The 19,334-nt window shown below is 39.6% G+C and overlaps 1 protein-coding gene across 3 annotated transcripts in view; it reads right to left on the bottom strand.

Moving 5' to 3' along the window:
- Nucleotides 1-2,506: 2,506 nt before the first annotated feature.
- tom1 (target of myb1 membrane trafficking protein) overlaps nucleotides 2,507-19,334 on the bottom strand; it is a 37,177-nt gene continuing 20,349 nt past the window's right edge. Inside the window, exons 9-16 of one of the 3 annotated variants that reach the window (XM_062983006.1) lie at nucleotides 19,280-19,313; nucleotides 17,507-17,618; nucleotides 16,445-16,565; nucleotides 11,384-11,459; nucleotides 10,135-10,197; nucleotides 6,862-6,921; nucleotides 5,049-5,088; nucleotides 2,507-3,638 (exon numbers count right to left, since the gene is read on the bottom strand). In XM_062983006.1, coding sequence (XP_062839076.1) covers nucleotides 3,490-3,638; nucleotides 5,049-5,088; nucleotides 6,862-6,921; nucleotides 10,135-10,197; nucleotides 11,384-11,459; nucleotides 16,445-16,565; nucleotides 17,507-17,618; nucleotides 19,280-19,313 — 655 coding nt within the window. In that variant the 3' untranslated portion in view covers nucleotides 2,507-3,489. Of the gene's footprint in view, nucleotides 3,639-5,048; nucleotides 5,089-6,861; nucleotides 6,922-10,134; nucleotides 10,198-11,383; nucleotides 11,460-16,444; nucleotides 16,566-17,506; nucleotides 17,622-19,279; nucleotides 19,314-19,334 lie in introns of all 3 variants that reach the window. The other 2 variants (XM_062983005.1, XM_062983007.1) reach the window with 2 other exon arrangements.

Raw genomic sequence — 19,334 nt, forward strand, 5'->3', positions numbered from 1 at the left:
GGTTATTGGCAGATGCAGACTATGACCCAATGTCTGAAAGAGTATACTCATGGTAGATTCCAAGATGACAAAAGTGTTTACAGGGGGTAATCACAATATTCTACCTGCTCATGCTTCTTTTGACACTCTAGGAGGCACCTGTTCTTTGGGGATGCTTTCAGGGCATTACTTGCAAGACATAACAAATTGCTGAGTACTTTTGAGTGCCATTTTCCCTGTAGGCACCTCTAGCTTGTCAAGAACTAGCCACACATCATGGTCCCTTTTGTATGATGAGATGGTTAATTTCTAATAGCTCTTGAAAGCCAAGTATCAAAATGGCTAAAACCCTTATCTGGTTCAGTGGTAATCTCACAAGAGGACTTGGAGGCAGTTTTTGTTGTTTCATTCAGTCGCTTCTGATTCTTTGTGACCTCATGGACCAGACGACGCCAGAGCTCTCGTCGCCACCCCCAGCTCCTTCAAGGTCAAGCCAGTCACTTCAAGGATACCATTCATCCATTTTGCCCTTGGTTGGCCCCTCTTCCTTTTCCTTCCATTTTCCTCAGCATAATCATCTTCTCCAGGCTTTCCTATCTTCTCATTATGTAGACAAACCACTTCATCTTTGCCTCCAATATCCTTCCCTCCAGTGAGCAGTTCCTGGAGTATGGACTGGTTTGATCTTCTTGCGGTCCAAGGCACTCTCAGAATTTTCCTCCAACACCACAGTTCAAAAGCGTCTATCTTCCTTCACTCAGTCTTCCTTATGGTCCAGCTCTTGCATCCATAGGTTACTACAGGGAATGCCATTGCTTTAACTATGTGAACCTTCATTGCCAAGTGTGATGTCTCTACTCTTCACTGTGGTGCAGCTGGTTAGTAGCCAGCTGCAATAAATCACTACTGACCAAGAGATTATGAGTTCGAAGCCAGCCCGCGTCGGAGTGATTAAAAATATTAAAAATAGCCCAGGTCGTTGTTGACCTAAGCAACCCAAAAGATAGTTGCATCTATCAAGTAGGAATATTTAGGTACCGCTTATGTGGGCAGACTAATTTAACTAATTTACAACACCATAAAAATCGTCCAGCACCATGCAGAAAGGAATGAGAGAGCAATCCCTCAAGGACTCAGTCGATGATGTAACAGCAGCTCCTCTGTGGCCAGAATTGAGCATACCCTCATGAAGCCTGGAAGCTGGAAAATGTTAAATTGCCTCTGTGTCTTCGTCTCTGTCTGTATGTCTAATGACATTTAATGTTTGCCATGTATGTGTTCATTGTGCTCCGTCCTGAGTCCACTTCAGGATGAGAAGGGCGGAATATAAATACTGTAAATAAATAAATACATATTTTATCGAGGCAGTGCTCCTGCAGAATGAACAGGAAGCCTCAAAATGCAGCAGATCTGGCTTGCCATATTTTCAAGAATTTCCTTCTCATCACCCACTTGTGGCCTCTTCTAGTAGGAGGATGATCTTCCCAGTTAATACAATGATGTGTTTAAGTATAATTCACATTTCCTGAGGGTTACGTGAACCAATGTCCCTGGGAGCATGTGTAAACACATTGATATGTCTCTACAGTTGCAGTGTGTGCCCCTTCCCAAGCAACAATTACACAGTTCTCATTATGGATTTTACTGGAACAACAAGAGAATAAGGTATTGAAGATTTGTTTCACCTTATTATAGCAATACAAGAATTGGTTTGATTGGGTAAAATCTTCCAATAAGCAGACAGACCATCTCTATACATTCCTCCCCTCTCTTCATTCCTGAAAACTCCTGGCAACAATCTTCCTTAGGGTTAAATTCCTTTTCACGTTTTTACATTCAAGAGTAGCAAATGTGTAGCTAGCAATTAAGAATCCCACAGAAATCCAGTTAGCTAAACAAAATACTCAGCCATAAGTTTTGTTAAATTTCAGAAATCATTTCCCAAGTGCTGAGTTTTGCATTCCTACCAGGGATAACAGAAAAGAAAGGGAGGGAAAGGAAATAAATCTATGTTCCTCACATCATGAATTTTGCAATCAAAATAATGATGTAAATGTACCCATTATCTTACCCTGCACATATGTTCCCAAGCGAGTATCTCCTATTTATCTTGCCATGCAGCTTGGACTGACTGGGTTTAATACAAGGGGGGGGGATATTTGGCCCTCCAGATTTTGATGGACAGAAACCCTTAGCTAACACTAGATAATTCAGCTAATTTGCCAAAGGTGAAGGATCATAGGAGTTGCATTTCAACAGAATCTGTTGTATGGAATATATTTCCCCTACCTAACCTAGTATATTGGAAGCTATAACTAATTAAATACAAATGGTGTATGTCCTGAGCAAGACAATCAATTTTCCCTCTATGTTTGCACTCGCCCAAAAGGAAATCAGTTACAAAGATATCCCCAACCTCCTACGAGCCGCTCATTTAGAAACCTAGTCTCCCCCTGCTCTTCCTCACCTGACCAGATTATATTTCATTTTATCAAGAACTCAAACATCACAGAATACACATACTCTCTTTTGAAGTCAAAGATTTTTTGTTGTTGTTTTTAATATGGAATATAAAAGGCAGGTCTTCCAGTTACATGGCATAATTAATCACTTCACTCCAACCATTTCCGCGCCTGCTAATCTTTAACACAGGAAATGCCACTTCCACAGGTATTCTTTGATGATAATACAACAAAGAATTCAGCCCCCATGGTAAAGGAGAAATGACCAGAAAGAACATTAAGGGCAAAGACTATGGTGAGGACAGAGAAGTCATGATCAATGAAAGCTATGAATTGTTTTCAAAGAGAGAATCTTGTCTTTGGGATATTTCAGCTCTGAAGAATAGGAAGAAGCCAGCCTTGGAAAGATTAAGTTCTGCTTAACACCCCTTTCCTCAATGCTCCAGAAGACTGGTACCTGAACTGTCTACTTGCATGGCCAACAGGCAGGAGTTTCAAAGGAGTGCTTACACAACAAGGAAGAGATGTAAGAGTGGCCAGATGGATGCTGCTGCCCCACTTCCAAGAGCACCCTCTTGCCACTGTAAACTATCCAGATTCCTGTCTGCGGTAAGGAGGACACACAGTGTTTAAAATTCAAGTGCAGTCACTTGTGAGACTGGTAAGAAACTACAAATCCCACTCCCAATTTTCAACATGGCTTTTACAGTCTTTTCATTGGGAAAGGAAAAATGGAATAATGGAGAACACATTTGGTTTGCTTAAACCACACAAGAGAAACACCAAATTCATCAACTCATCTGGCAACACATTTGGCAGCTTTGCAACCCCTTCCCAGGACTCATTTCTCTCATGTCCCCCCCAATGCAGTAATGATTAATCTAACCCCAAAGCAGCCTAGAAAAGGAGGCAGGAAGTAAGAAAGAAGGGAAGGGTCCCTTCTCCTATCCACTCCCCTCCTGGTTCTCCTGCTCCCACCGAAGAAGGGGGAGTGTAGTGCAGCACACAGGTCCTCTTGCAACCACAGCACACCAGTCCTCAATAGGGCTCATAAAGCAAACATGGCATCATCTTCCTTGTCCTTCTTCCGGTGAGGTCCAGAGCTGGTGGAAGGTGGAGGAACCCCAGTGGAGGGACTGGGAACTGTGGGTAGCCGGTCAGCCACTTTTGCTCGCTCTTCCAGGAACTTGTCAAACTCTGGCAAGAGAGAACATGCAGAGAATTGTAAGGGAAATGAAGGAATCTAATCAGAGCCAGAAGAATTCTGAAGAGTACTTCCTATTTTGTGGCAGCCACATTCAAGTATCACATTAATTTTAGATACTTATAATTTCTATAGTTTAAGACATTAGTTGAGAATCAATGTCATGCATAGCTTTTTTGTATAGACATTTCTGTATAGGAAAACATGGACAGATTTGCAGTATTTTAAAGGTTATTTCTACCCTGCCTTTCTCCGCAACGTGGACCCAAGGCAGCTCACAGCATATAAAATCCATCAAACAGGAACGCATAGAAAGGTAAAACCATAAGAAAACATCAATCAATAAAATCCACAAGATAAAAGCAATAGCCTCCTCCCTTTGTATGTCCCCTTCTGTACCAATGTTAAAGTCCCCGATATCCTCCCATATTTCAGTTAAAAGCCTTATCCTCCCATACTTCAGTTAAGAGCCTTATTAAATAGAAAGGTCTTGACCCCCTTTCCTAACGCTGAGAAGAGATGGAGCAGCTATTGATTCTTTGGGGGAGGGGAGTTCCAGAGTGCTGGAGCAGCACCCAAGAAGGAACCTTCTCTCATTAAGCATAATCGCATACTGGTGGAGGCTCATGTAGCAATTTGTGTTTCCCCGCTAGATCTAAGTTTGCGCCCTGGGGTGTATGGGGGACACAGTGTTCCCGATAAGCTGGAGCAAAGCTCTATAGGGCTTTATAGGTGATGACCAGCACCTTGAATTAAGCCTGGAACCGGACAAGCAACCAATGGAGTTGCTTCAGGACAGGCGTAGTACACTCCCTGAAGTTAGCACCTGCAAGAAATCTGGCTGCTGCTCTTTGAATGAACTGTAATTTCCGGACACTTTTCAAGGACAGACATACGTAGAGTGCACTGCAATAGTCCAATCTGGATGTAACCAACACTTACATCCAGTATGACAATCATCTTATGAAAAACTGAAAACTGCATAAGCCATTGCCAAGAATTCCTCAGTCATAAAATTCTAGAGTTGGAAGAGACCACATGGGCCATCCAGTCCAACCTCTGTCATACAGGAATACACAATCAAAGGACTTCTGGCAGCTAGCCTGAATCTCCAGATCAGGAGACTTAACCAGACTCCAAGGTAGCAGCATATTCAACTATTAAACAGCTTTGACAGATAGAAAGTTTTTTTTCCCTAGTGTTTATGTGGGAATCTCTTTTCTTGTAGTTTGAATTCGTTGCTCCATGTCTTAGTCTTGGAAGCAGCTGAAAACAGGCTTGAAACAGGATGTTTTTATTGATCTGCAAACATGGGCATGATAAATGGAGAACATCTTGTGTCCACATGAATAAGTATGAGAGGAGCCTTTGAGAGCAGGGAACTTATCTTGAAAGTGACTTACCTTCACTGGTGACACCCTTTGGATCCACTGCCTCATCTCCCTAAGTGGAGAGAACAAAAACAGTATGGGAATCATGGAATTTTAAATAAAAGTCCAGGGTGGTTAATTGTGAGGACGGAGAAATTCATTCAGATCAAGTCAGGGATCTGCAATAAGTTCACTTACTTTAGTTTCATCACCTATATCAATAGAAGTAAGGAAGAATTTCAAAGATGGAACAGGTTGGGATATGGCTAGGCGATCATGTTAATTGTTCTATGGGTGTTAAATATAGCTTTCTCATAGGACGAAGTCTGATCCATGTAGCTCAATATGATGTACAGAGGGTAGGTACAGAGGGCAAAAGTTCTGGTTGCAGTAGGCTGTACTATACTATTTTAGGTAATAATATTGCACAAAAAGCGATTTATGGCAGATTTATTTGTTATTATGCGTATATTGTTATTGCGTTCAGGCATTGAAGGTTTGCGTTTTATGTTTGGAATCCGCCCTGAGTCCCTCTGGGGAGATAGGGCAGAATACAATTAAAGATTATTATTATTATTATTAGGATGAGTTGGTTTGTTGGGTAGGGGCTTTTGAGCTTTTTGAAAAGTGACCCTGAAGGCATTGGAGTCAGCCATCCCAATTTAATGAGGAAATTTTGGAGGTGTGTATCCAGGAGCTTTAAGAAGGATGGTAAAACCTGGGTGGCTGCAACCTGTTCTTAGAATCACATTTCTGCTGGGGACTGAACCAGGACATTTCACATGCAACCACTTGTGCTCTACTATTGAGCTATAGCTCCTACCACCCCCCACCCCCCGAATGTGTCTAAGTACAGGCAGTCCCTGAGTTACAAACATCCGACTTACAAATGACTCATAGTTAAGAATGCAAATGAGACAAAAGGAAGTGAGAAAAATCTACTCCTTGGAAGGGATATTCACTCCTGAAAGAGTTTTCATGGGGAAAAGGTATCTCAACTAAAGTGTTATCCCCAATCCTTGTTTCTACAACAAGCCAATTTTTTCAAACTACAATGATTACAGGAATAAAAAGTGAAGTGAAATCTGAACAGAGGCACAGACAGCAAAACAAACACCACAGGGGGGCTAACCCTTCCTTATGCTAGCCAAAGCTTATATGTGTATATGTATGTGTTGTTGGGGATTGTGGATGATAGATGGAAGCTCTTACATGTGCCCGTGACCCAGAGACACCCTGCAGAATGATGCACCACTCAGCTTTGCAGAACGAAGTAACACAGGAACCTTTACTTAATTCAAGTGATCAACAGAACAATGGTATTTACAATAGCCTCTCTGATCGCTTACAGAAAACAGCAGGCATAGGCAGTCCTTTCTTGGTCCATGGATCTGCTTCAGTGAAAATCAGCAGCAAATGAGGCCTCAGAAATAGTCAGGCCTCTCTGAGTACAGAGCCATCTTCTTTCCAGCCAGTACTCAGAAGACTCATACACATACACATACACACACACACAGAGAGAAACCTGTTCAAACCGGTTATCCAGCAGCAGGATAGCAACAGTTACAAACCAATTCTCAGGTCCTTGCAAACTCAACCAATTGGCTTTATGCATTTGATTTTCCAGTTAACACACATATAGTATCTTTGCAAACCCTGACATATGTGTGCGTGTGTATGTGTGTGTATATATATATGTATGGCTGGAGTTACACCTAAAAATGTACCTGTTCTGACTTACATACAAATTCAACTTAAGGACAAACCTTGTTTTTTAAATTGGGGAATGCCTATACATAGTGAATTCTTAATTGATGTAAGTATGTGCTCCAGCAATTTTACTTACCACATCAGTGGAGAGCCACTGTTCAATATCCTCCATGTGAGTAGCCTGGGAGACAGGAATCTGACAAAGGAGGAGAAAGGAACAAGGCAGAGAATAACAAGTAGAATCATGGACTAAATCCACCCTTGCAAAAGTACTATTTTCTATTTATCATCCATTGAACTGAAAGCCAGTTCCAATGGCATATTTTTCAATCAAGAAAATTTTCAGAACCCACCCCTAATATAGCTTTCTGCTAAAGCATAATTTGGCAATGCAATTTTGGTGAAACAATTCCCAAAACTCTAAAGCCAGCATATTTAGTGGATATGGCATTCTTGAAATTTTCATTTAAAGTAACTTTTATAAGGCATGCCAACACCAATTATAAATAATTAATCATGGTTATTTACATGTCTCTGGTTTGGTCTTGCTTTCCAGAGGGCTGACTTTAAATGTTTCCCACATTCCTTTAAATTTTTACGAAGTCACAAGGGCAGAATATTAAGAATTGTTATCAATCAAGTGCATTTTTGGGTATAGATTATGCACTGGAGGGTATCCATTTATTTTTTAGATTTAAATAGCACATTGTGGAAAGAAGGGAAAGCATCATAGAGATCATGAGCACAACAGTTTGAATTTTGTGCAGCACATTTTTGAAAACTGCAACGGACTGCCTGTAATATGGTGCACTATATTGCAGATAGCCAAATATCATATAGTGTGTGTGTGAGAGAGAGAGTGAAATTAAAGTTTCTGAACACTTCTGGACACACCGTCATATTCTGCAATTTTTTTTCTCCATAGAAAGAGGAGGCAAGAGTCGTAACTTTTTACACAGCAGAACTTACACATACTGAACCACCTTTCAATGGCATAGCAAAAGTGCCTTTGTGTGTTTGCCTTGATTTCCTGACGTCAATGTCATTTAATATTTTCACTTAGGCAGATACACAATTATTTGTTGAACAGGATTGTCCTGGTGCTGACATATCAGACCTTTTAAAGCTTTTTCATCCATTTGTTCTCACCCTTCATGTTATTTTACATGTAACTTTTACTCTGAGTGAAATTCACAAAAGATGTAAAGGCCCAGGGTTATTCTGACCTCTCCTACTCACACCAAAATGAAAAGAAACTGCTAGGTTTCAATCTTCAGTTGGTAAAATATCCTATAGTCTGTGACAAATCTGGGGCTGATAGACTGAAAGATCTGCTCTGCATAGACTAACTTACTTAAATGGAAGCAAACACAGAAGGTTCTCCCATACTTTGGCATAACCCTGGGCACTCAAATAATCCCCCTATCTTCAGCCTGCCTCTTTGCAGATGCTCAGACAAACTATGAAAGAGAGACTATGTTTAAGGTAAACAGCAGCAAATGGCTGTCATGTTGTGCTATATGCTTGTGTTATTTGAGGCAACTGACTGCTGCTGTTGGTTTATGACTAGATGGACGTAGACTAGATCCAGGAAAACAAACTGTGTACATTTGCATTGGAAATTAAGCTATGAAGACATACATTGATGTTTTAGGCAACAACTGTGCTAAGACCTACAAAATTAAATTTTAGACTGAAACAGATGGGATGATGCACTTTAATGCCAAAAACATGAAAAAGAGGTAAACATAACGTGAAGAAACACTTACTTCTAACCCTTCTAAAACTGGTCCCTGTGCCAAATCAAGCACTTGAGTTTGCAAAAGTGAACATTGTTCCATACCAAGAATGTTCAAACATGAGATCTTTTCCTTTCACAATACAACTGAACAGTAGAGAAGTAATGTCCCCCAATCCCAGACATAAAGCAAAAGAAGCTGGCCCAAATCCAGATTTTTAAATGCAACAGAAAACATCAACAATAAAGCAAACAAAGAAGGACCATCAATTGCTCCCACAGGTGACATTAAAAAGAAGTAAACACAAATAGGTTCTTGATATTTAGTGCAGATAATTTTGTGGATCCTTTGCTGCCAAAGTGATGAAAAGGAAGAGAGCAACCCAAAGCGATAGTATTCTTCTTGCCCACAAAAAGATTGTTTAAAGCTAATATCCAGAGCTATTCCTAAATCAATCTCTTTCCTCTGTCAAGATAATGCTCTTCTTGCTCTTTCCTCATTAGACTTATTACTGTAAACTGGAGTGGGATTTATGGAGAAGAGGCATAATTTAAGATTATGCCAAAATCTCCTTTATCCTCAGAGCTTTTTTGAACAGAAGGGAGAGACACTTATTTATACAAGAAAGCTGGAACAGTGCATGGGGACACGTTAGACAAGGCAGCTCAACTGGTATATTTGTGTGGGTGTCAGTTAATTTCCTCAGCTGATTTAATTGTATAATTTGGACTGAGAACTTTGGAATGACAGGTAGCCTAATGCTACTGATGTTGCTAGGATACATTCAATCCAATTTGGCATTTACCAAGAGTTGTGGGGACAGTCTTCAAAGGGGACAGACAACTAGGAGATAATGTTTAGAAAACCACAATATAGAAAAAAATGTGACATTTAAGAAATCCTTTATTGAGATACAAAAAGAGGCAGCCACTTACTAACCCTCCTTAACTCCACTGGTGATCCTCCTTGTTTGGAAAACAGCTATACTCTCTAGTGTATACCAGTGTTATTTCTGCAATGCTAGTGTTATGTAAAGGAGCAAGTATATGCTCTATTCAGAGATGACAATTTTTGTCATATTAAGGTAAGCAAAGAGGATCATACTTTGCTCCCGCTAATGTTACCAAATAGGATCTCCTATGACACATGTGTCAAATTCATGGCCCGTGGACTTAATTCAACCTGTCATGTCATATTATGTGGCCTTCCCGATGCTGGACTACATTCATCAGACATCATGACTAGAACTGATGGGAGTTGTGATATAGTAACATCTGAAAGGCTGAAGTCTTTTCTGTTTACTCAAGATAGTGGGGTTTATGATGTTTAAATTTAAAATGTCCTTTAACCTTTCCCCAACCTCAGAGCTACTAGTGTGACACTCCTATCCCATGACATCCCACTGGCCATCTTGACTGTGGATATTCAGCAACATCCAGAGGGCTGATAGTTGTACAACCCTACAATAAGTTGATAAGGATGAAAGTCTTATATGTATTTTCTTGATTGCTTTCACTGTTACTAACATTTCCCACATCCACGAATCTTACTGGAATGTTTTCCCTGGTTTCCAGCCTAGTCAGTGTTTGTCCCCATAGACTGTTCCATCAGCTCCACACCCTTGCTTAGCAGCCTCTAATCTTGACTTTCCAGCAGAGACACATTCTCACCATTCCTTGGCGCATCATCCAGTTTGAAATGGGGGCTTCATCGGTGGATGAACCTGGCTCCAGCTAGTTAAGAAAAAACTTGCTTTGAAAAGTGGGTAAGTGTGGGGCAGGACAGGAGGGCAGGCAAGCAACTTTGGTGTTTATGCCCCTAAAAAGAAGACCAGACTTCTTCTACAAATAAAATATTGTAATCATTTTTCTTTTTCTTGGAATGTGAGAGACTCCCAATCTGAGTCTATGGCCAAAGCCTGCAAAACAGACTGAGTAGCACTGCATCTAGAAACAGAAAAGTGCAGGACACACAAAAGTGCAGGACACACAACTTCTTTTTCCTGTGAGCTGAGTAAGGGTTGACTGCTAGATTTCCAATGCTGTGGCATCATAAAGACAGCCCAGCTTCAAGGTGATGATAGATTCACCAAAGAAACATGATAATCTATAGTCTCTGGATGGATCCACACAAGGGTTTATTTTGGGTGGCTTAGAGTTACTTTAATATTGCATTGTGTTTTTATAACTTGCTGGCCATTATTTGGCTGTAGGCTTTATTGCTTTATATCCTATACTTTTATAACAGCTGAGGTTATTCTTATTTACTAATGTCCATTATGATTGAAATATATTAATGTCATTTTCCTGCTTCTTGGCAGGGGGTTGGACTGGATGGCCCACAAGGTCTCTTCCAACTCTATGATTCTATGAATTTGTGCGATTACTAGCACAAATACTTGCTGGGAATAGTTTCAAAGGTTCCTGTCTTTCTCCTTATATATACTTCATTGTTAATGAACTGTCTGAAACATGGATACAGATATAATTTATCATTCTTACAGCCTTTGCCTGAATTATATATTTCATGTTGTTGCCGACTGCTTTAGGAACATTTATGTGAAAAGGTAGCACATGCAATTAATATCTCCAAGTAAAAACAGTTGCATCCAAGTCATTCATCTCTTTGCACCATGAGGAGGTAGACAGACATATTGTCACTATGGGGGTGAAACACTGGGGATACAATAAAGCCTCCGTTTAGATGTTAAAATACAGGAAGGCAATTTATCGATATCTAAAGCACTCTCATGAAATGGCTAAATAATGTTTGATATCAGTCTTTCACTATTCCTCCCTGCAGGTATCGCAATTCTAATACAAGTGGAGGGTAAAAGGATGATGAAGGCTGATTTAAATGAAATTTGGTTGGCTTGTTATTCTTGGCTCTCATGGAACATCTTTACAGATTACTACTCACCGCTCCTGTATTCTGCTGCCTGGCACCCAAGGCTCCAGCTAGTCCTTTTGTGGCTAGAGGGTCTTCATACTTCACTCTGAAAGAGAGAACACATCTAAGCAGAGAGTCTGTTGAAGATTGCAGCAATCTGCAGCCACTCTGAAGCCATAAACATAAATATTGACATCTTTACGGGAATATGTTAATCAATATCTGAATAAATGGATAATACCAAACTGGGAATGGGACAATGTGATTTTCTGGAAGCACTGCACAATTGTTTAACCTTATTTTGTAAGCAGCACTAGAAACTTCTTTTAAAATGAAAGCCGTGATTCTCACACACCTAAATTCTACACTGCATCTATGCTGCAGCAGAACTATGTCATACAGTCTTGCATTTACCTTTGTTCTATTTTATGTAAGCACACAATGCTAATACACATTTTTCACATTTCCTTGTCTCAGAATATGAGTTGCAGGTGTTCTTGGACACAGATAACAAGTCCTGCAATGATAAACCCTGTCCAATATTGTAGTTGTTCTAATGTATTTTTGGGTGCTGAATACAAAATAAAACTATGTATTCTATCTCACATGGTTCTTTCAAAAAATCATTATCAATTTAAATGCTAAATTTAGTCATATCTTACAACATAGAAACGTCAATACAATATATGAAAGAACTGTTTGTGATGGAGCAAATCAGAGGACACATTTGTATTTAGAATGCCAATTCCTATAAAATCAGTAGTTTTATTTTTAAAAAATTAAGACCTGTAGGCCTGTGAACTGTTCCTGATCCACCAGGGCATGCACAAATGCAGAAATACTTTGGCATTCAAATATATTCTCAGAGAAACAACTTCACATGCCTACAAACCCAATGGTTCCATGCCTCACTTTAGAATGGATACCGCCATACCCTTTGTCCTCAACCTCATTGATGCAGATAATGTCTTACACAGATAAGCCAAACTTCCATGGGGTGATGATGTGCCAGCAGTGAGATGCCCCAGGCCATGTCTCTGTCCCTCCCATGGTCACTGAGAACTGTTCCCTTTCAGAGCTAAGGGATTGGGCCACCTCTGTTCAAATTTTTCAAAGAAGTGTTTGTCAGTGAAGGGTCCGCTGTGCACGATGGCGTCAATGATGAAGAAGAGTGCTACAACCATGCCGCTGATGAGGCAGAATGGCAGGAAGGGTTTCAGCTGTTGCCAGAAATTTGATGCACAGATGTTCATGGAGTTCTGGGGAAGACAGAAGTCCAGGTCCTGTAGTTGCCCGCAAAAGGGGGTGGTCTCTATCAAGCAGCAAAGCCTCAGGAAAAAGAAAGGCCAGACAATGTGTGTGAGAGCTGTAGAATAGGCAGTCCCAAGCTGGCAAGAACTTTGAAGTGCAAGGCAGCTACTCCAGTGAGAGAACGAAGAATAAATAGAAGGTGCTTCTTTAGTGGAAAGATCACACTCCTCCCACCTCGGTTACAAGAGGATCAAGTTGTGCTGAAGAAGAACGCTGCCCGGATCCTCTGTAGCTCTCCAGGGTGGGAGAGAATGACCAAAATGTATGTCCGGAGGTTGAGTTTCAGTACAAGATCAGCAGCTTCTGACTATTTCTCCATATACATGTACTCTATTCCATTTCCAGGTTTACAGTAAAGAGACCCTCCTTCTTGAAGCCTGGTATGTGTACACAGCATCCGGACTTCTTTCAGATAGTGAATCAGTTAGCTCTTTGAGAAAACAGTCTCTGAGTCAAGCATTATAAAGCCTTTAGCAGCAATGAGAAGGGTGCCAATGGCATCTAGAAGCATGCTGGCACCTAGCCTAGTCTGCTAAGTGTTTGTGTGCGTGTGTGTATGAGTTTTGTGCTGCACATGGCCAAGAACAAACATCTGTTTCTAGCATCAAAAGTCGGATCACAGAGCCGAGAAGAAACAGAAATTTAGCCAAGTAGAAGGCCAACAAAATCTCTGCAACCTGACAGAACTTAGCATTTTTTCCATATTTCCCTTAATAATTTTTTAAACAGACATTTTACAAGCTAGGTGAGTACTTTTTAATCACCCTTATATTTCAGATTTTCAGAATCATGACATCCTGGTAGAATAGTAATAATAAAAAATTAATTGTTACTCGCCTCCCCTAATGGCTTGAGGCAGGGTACTACACAGTCAAAACATACCAACATAAAATACATACAACAAAATACATATATATAAACACAGGATACAAAGTTCAACATACAGCGGCAAGAGAATACAAGTAGAATGAGCTGGCATGGCTTCTCCTTTTACCTGCTCTATTTGAAGAAGGAATGTATGTGTTTTTTTTTTCAGGGGATGTGGACATGTAAAATAAAGGAAGGGATGAAATTTAGGCAGCATCAGAAATGTTCTCTTGGGCCGAAGTTTGGCCATGCCTGCACTAACCACTACTTTTCCTCAGACAGGATTTTCTGTATAATGTTACATCATGATGGGGAGAGGTTTTTAAGGTCACTGGAAGAATATTTTACAGCTAAATTATTTGATATAGGTCAGGTTGATTTTACTGCATGTTACTGCAAAATCCTGTGCTTAAATGTGGGATATAAATATTATAGTAAAAATAATAAAAAAAACAGATGTCATTACAATGGAACACATGTGGTGGCAGTAAAGTGTAACAGTAAAGAAGTGGGAATAGTTTTGGCTTTCCAAACTTCTGGCTCAACCTTATACCAAGGCTCACAGCTTGTACTCTTAACCTGTCTAGCAACTCTTACAACATCTAAAGTTACTCTAACTCATATAGCAGGTGTAAACAAGGCATATGACTCAAAGAGTAAACAACTCTGGATAGTGCAAGGCAAAGAAAGCTCCTCCCCTTGAGGTAAAAAATCATTCCCAGCCAAAAATAAAGGGCTATATCCAAAGACACATGTAAACAACTTGTATCTACCAGATTTGTTTTTAAAAGCAAATAATACACACCAAAAACTTTGAAAATTCTATTCAAGCTTGGTATGGTGAAACACTATGATAGGTAATGTTTTACATTTTCCAAAGTAATAAAATCAGACAGAAGCATGCTTGGGCAAAAATGCCACAATAATAGAAAATTGCAAATAAATATACTCTAGATATGGCATGAAAGATTAAACCCCCCCCCCCCCCCCATTTTCAAGTTAATAAAATGAACAGGTTAGTAGCTGAGCATTATTTTGCATGGGGCTACGTTTACACTTTCCAGCATTCTCTGGAGCACCGACACACAACTCTGCACTCCATTTGGGTCATGCTATTAAAAATAAATTATCCACCCCACGGCTGCTACAATTCCTGGAGACCATTAAAGAATGAGAATAAATCAACGAAAATGTGTAGCAAAGAAGAAAGTATGTACTAATGAAGGCTCAGAGCTACCATAAATGTGTCTGAGCGATAAAAAAAATCCAGAACAGCTTGTTTGCTCCTGAATTCTAGAATTCCATCACCAGAGATGACTCTAAACAATGACATCAAAGATGCCCTGGACAGCTGCTACACTTCAGTCTACTGTGAAAAGGTAAATAAGAGGCAGAGGAGGAGCAATGATCCACATGTGGGCTTTTCCCTACCCAGACAAACTGGAAACAGGCAGACTGAATCAAAACAATCTGGAAAAAGTTTCTAATGTATGTACACTGGAAATGGAAAGCACTGCTCTCTAGGAAACATATCCAAGGTAGCTGGGTTGGCCTTGCAGTCAAATACAACAAAATCAAAAGTCCACAACAATGTGATACCTTTACTAGGCCAACTAAAAAAGCACAAAACACATTGTACAAGCTTTTAAAGCTCCATTGGCAGCTTCATCAAGCAAATGAGTCCCCTTGGGGAGATACAGAGGAATACAAATAAAGTTTATTATTAATGAGTTCAAATCACACAGAAGAAAAACAAATGATGATGTTAGAACTACAGGCCTACATTTTGTCTTAAGGTATTACTTCTATAGTCAGTTAAAAAGGTAGAGGGGCATCAATAAAGGCAAAGGGAATCCCATTTTTTGGCCATGTGAGGATTGGGAAACAAAGAACTCTAAAAGTAATCAAATTTCAATCCCATTAGCAACAGAAATGCAAGTTTCATTGAAATCCAAGCTGTCTCTGTCCTGTGAATGTTACAGGCCCCTTTCGTATGCAAAAACATTGACAATCAAGACGTTTCTGTACTGTTACATCTAGAAAAGCTTTTAGACACTGTAAAGGTAAAGCCTGCTAATTTTTGTCCAAACGAAAGCGTTCTACCTTTCTTGGAAGAAGAAACCACAAAGAGTTAAATCAAAGAACCTGGACTAACACCCACTTGTTTAAGAGTTTCTGCTTCACTGGCAGCATGATAGACAGCACTGACTTACTTGAATCAATCCCGATCTCTCATAAACTGTCTCCATCTTATAAATACACCTGATGTCAATGTTTGGTTTTCACCTTTTCTTTGTTTGTGATAAACAAGATTAGCAACTTGCCTAAATAACATGAAACTACATAAAGGGCAGAGAATCATGTTACATGCATGTGTTACTAGCCGCTCTGAGTCCCCTCGGGGAGAAGGGCGGGGTATAAATGCATGTAATAAATAAATAAATAAATACTATTGTTGTTATTGTCTACAAACCTAAAATAAACCTATCACATGGTTTTCTTGCCAAGAGTTGTTTAGAGGGGAAATGCCTTTGCCTTCCTTTGAGGCTGAGAGAATATGATTTTTCCAAGGTGACTAAGTCATAGTCCAACACTCAACCTATTAAACCACAAACCACCTTTTTTGCCTAACAAGAGCCTATGAAATTCATGAGATTTCCATAAATCAATAAGCAATGTAAAGGCACATACACAAATGTGTTACTATATAAATTAAATATAAAGCTTGCATTTAAAAGAATAAGTCTTACTAACGTGAATCTGCAGTGATACAAACCAAAGTCTGTACAACAAAAAGCTGACTATTTTATGGAAGTCTGTAATATTTCTTGTATTTTTCCTCTTATGATTACTAATTTATCCTGCAATATAAATCATTTTATGTAAATAATTAAATAAGGTGCTGCCACTCACTCTTTGCGCTGCTCAGCTAAGGAGCTGCCACGAGTTAGTGCAAACATGTCAAATTCTTCCTCTAATTTGCCAGCATTGTTAAGAGTCTGCAGACCAGCACTGACACTACCAGAACCCAGATCTGCAAGACATAAAGAGACAGAAGCAAAGTGATGCCTAACACATTAAAATAAATTGTGAAAATACAATGGCTGCAACAAACAAAACCAGGACATCTTGGATCAGAACATATTGCTTGTTTACAGACATTATGCAATACACATATGGAAGAATATCTAAATTAATGTTGCCTCATTCTCGGGGGTTTAGTTAAAGGAGTTCAAAAATGAAATTCTTTGTTGACATACACAAGAAATAAGTGCCAAATTTCTCTTTCAGCCCATATACATTAAGATAAGATACAGTAGAGTCTCACTTATCCAAGCTAAATGGGCCGGCAGAAGCTTGGATAAGTGAATATCTTGGATAATAAGGAGGGATTAAGGAAAAGCCTATTAAACATCAAATTAGGTTATGATTTTACAAATTAAGCACCAAAACATCATGTTTTACAACAAATTTGACAGAAAGAGCAGTTCAATACGCAGTAATGTTATGTTGTAATTACTGTATTTACGAATTTAGCACCAAAATATTACAATATATTGACAACAAAAATGGCTTGGATAATCCAGAAACTTGGATAAGTGAGGCTTGGATAAGTGAGACTCTACTGTACCATGATATAACAAGAGACTGTTCTGAAAGTTTTCTAACTGGATTTAACTCATGCTCGGTGAGGATATTGATATGAACAGCTGTGCGTATACACACAGGCAGACACAGACAACAACACGGATTCACATTGTAATCAATAGCTAATGATATTCAACAATCTGTATGTATATGCTAGTTTTACAGGATTAATACTACTACTTTATGTTTCAGAATTTTACACTTCTTAAAGCAAGGGAATGGAAGAATGAAAGATACAGAGACTGGAGTCAGAAAGGCTGGAGACCAGACAGTTATGGGGTTAGGGAGACAAAGAAATGCACAGCACAGGGCTGTCAGGTTACTCACTCATTCCTGCAAGCTGAGATGAGAGTGTGTTGGTGGCTTCTGGCTCTTTTTCTGCTGTTGTAGCACTAGGTCCCATGTCAATTAAATTGCTGGCATTTTCTGCAGTGTTTTCCTGCTTTAAAGAGAACATTTACTTGCTGTTGTCAATGATTGTGGCATTTCTGCCCAAGCATGCTTCAGTCTGATAGTTTAATACTTTGAAAACTGTAAAACATTACCCATCACTCAAATGCCTAGAAAATAAGTAGTACAATGGTAAAGGCCACTACATTAAAGACACTGCAACTACACGTGGCTATTTAGGTAAGTACCATTAATTTTATTAACATTTTAACTGATTATCTAAGAGCATTATAGGAAGAGGAGGAGCAGCTTTGCCTGCAGCAACACTAAAATCAGTAGGACTTGCAAGCTTAAAACAAAGTCCAACTATATCGGGGTAGGCAAATTGTGGCTTGTGGGTCATTTCTAGCCCCCTGGAGTATTGATCTTTCTCCAAAGTGACTATGATTTCAAGGGAGTGTGGACTGCAATTTTAGCACATCTGAAGGTCTCCAGGACCCCATCTGGAAATCAAAAATGATTTTTTGCAAACGTTTTCAAAAACCCCTTTAAACCATAAATGTCTTCTAGGGTGCATTTCCAACATGTTTGGGGGCTTCTCAAGAGAGACTTTTTTTGAAACAAAAAGTGAACAAGAAGCAAATTCTGCTTACTTCCTGTTGTTAATATAAGAGCCTCTCCTGAATACAAAATAGTCCAGGAAGGCCTAAAAAGTTGGGAATGTCTTCTCATGTCCCTCTCATATGTTCAGGGTCATTTTTTTTTGCCAGAGCAAGTGCAGTTAGGGGTTGTAGCCTTCCTAAGTTTCCAGGGGTGGAGGGTAATGCAACCCCTTAGTGTTCTACAGATAGTCCACCTCTGTAATATAAAGTCAATGGGGTTCCAACACAGCCATTTCCCCTGGCATTCTGCTTGACATCAACAACACAGAACGACAATAATTACATCTGATTAACATTCATATATAATATCATTAGTTTTGCATAAAATTCATACACATAACATCACTAGGTTTATACAGATATCACATAATACGTGTTATATATAATACATATAATATCACTAGCTTAGCCAAAAATATACAGCCTGAGGAGCCAGAAGAGCTAAGTTTGTCCTGTAGTTAACAGCCACTTTTGAATTTAGTGCATCTGAAGTTAAGACACCCCCATTATATCAAAAGTGATCAAAAGTACATGACTCATCCTGACAAATTAACTCAATCTCTCATCTATTAAGTAGGGAACTGAACATGAATCCAACTTCCCAACTAACTAATCCTTTCTATGGCCTGCACTTCCCCAGTGGTGCCCAGAGATACTTTGTGTTCGTCAGCCATTTTCTGGCCTAATGGTGACTCAAAAAGATGTTGTTTTCAGTTACCATTTTGGCTGGGAGATGGCTGAAAATTATATTTACCCTTTCAAGGAGTATTCTGGACAGATGAGAAGGAGCTGACGTTCTGGCCCCAAAATTGGGAGATTGGTGAATGGCTTTGGGGACTCAAAACATGAGGTGTGAGTGCGTAAAGGTAGCTTACAGACTGCATCTTCCTCTTCCCTTGTGTAATGGAATGACTGCCTTCAAGCTCAGTGTCAGATATATGGATCAACCACACCCATAGCCCAAAAGTGTTTCTTGTAGCATTTGACCATTCTACCATAGTCTGCTAATCAATAACAGCAACCAAACTGTGTTAAATCCTCAACTTACTTTTGCTGGCTGTCCGGTATGAAGTCGTTCAAACCTATAAGAAAGACAGAGATTA

The sequence above is a fragment of the Anolis carolinensis genome, chromosome 5 (genome assembly GCF_035594765.1).
Source record: "Anolis carolinensis isolate JA03-04 chromosome 5, rAnoCar3.1.pri, whole genome shotgun sequence".
Taxonomy (NCBI): Eukaryota; Metazoa; Chordata; class Lepidosauria; order Squamata; family Dactyloidae; genus Anolis; species Anolis carolinensis.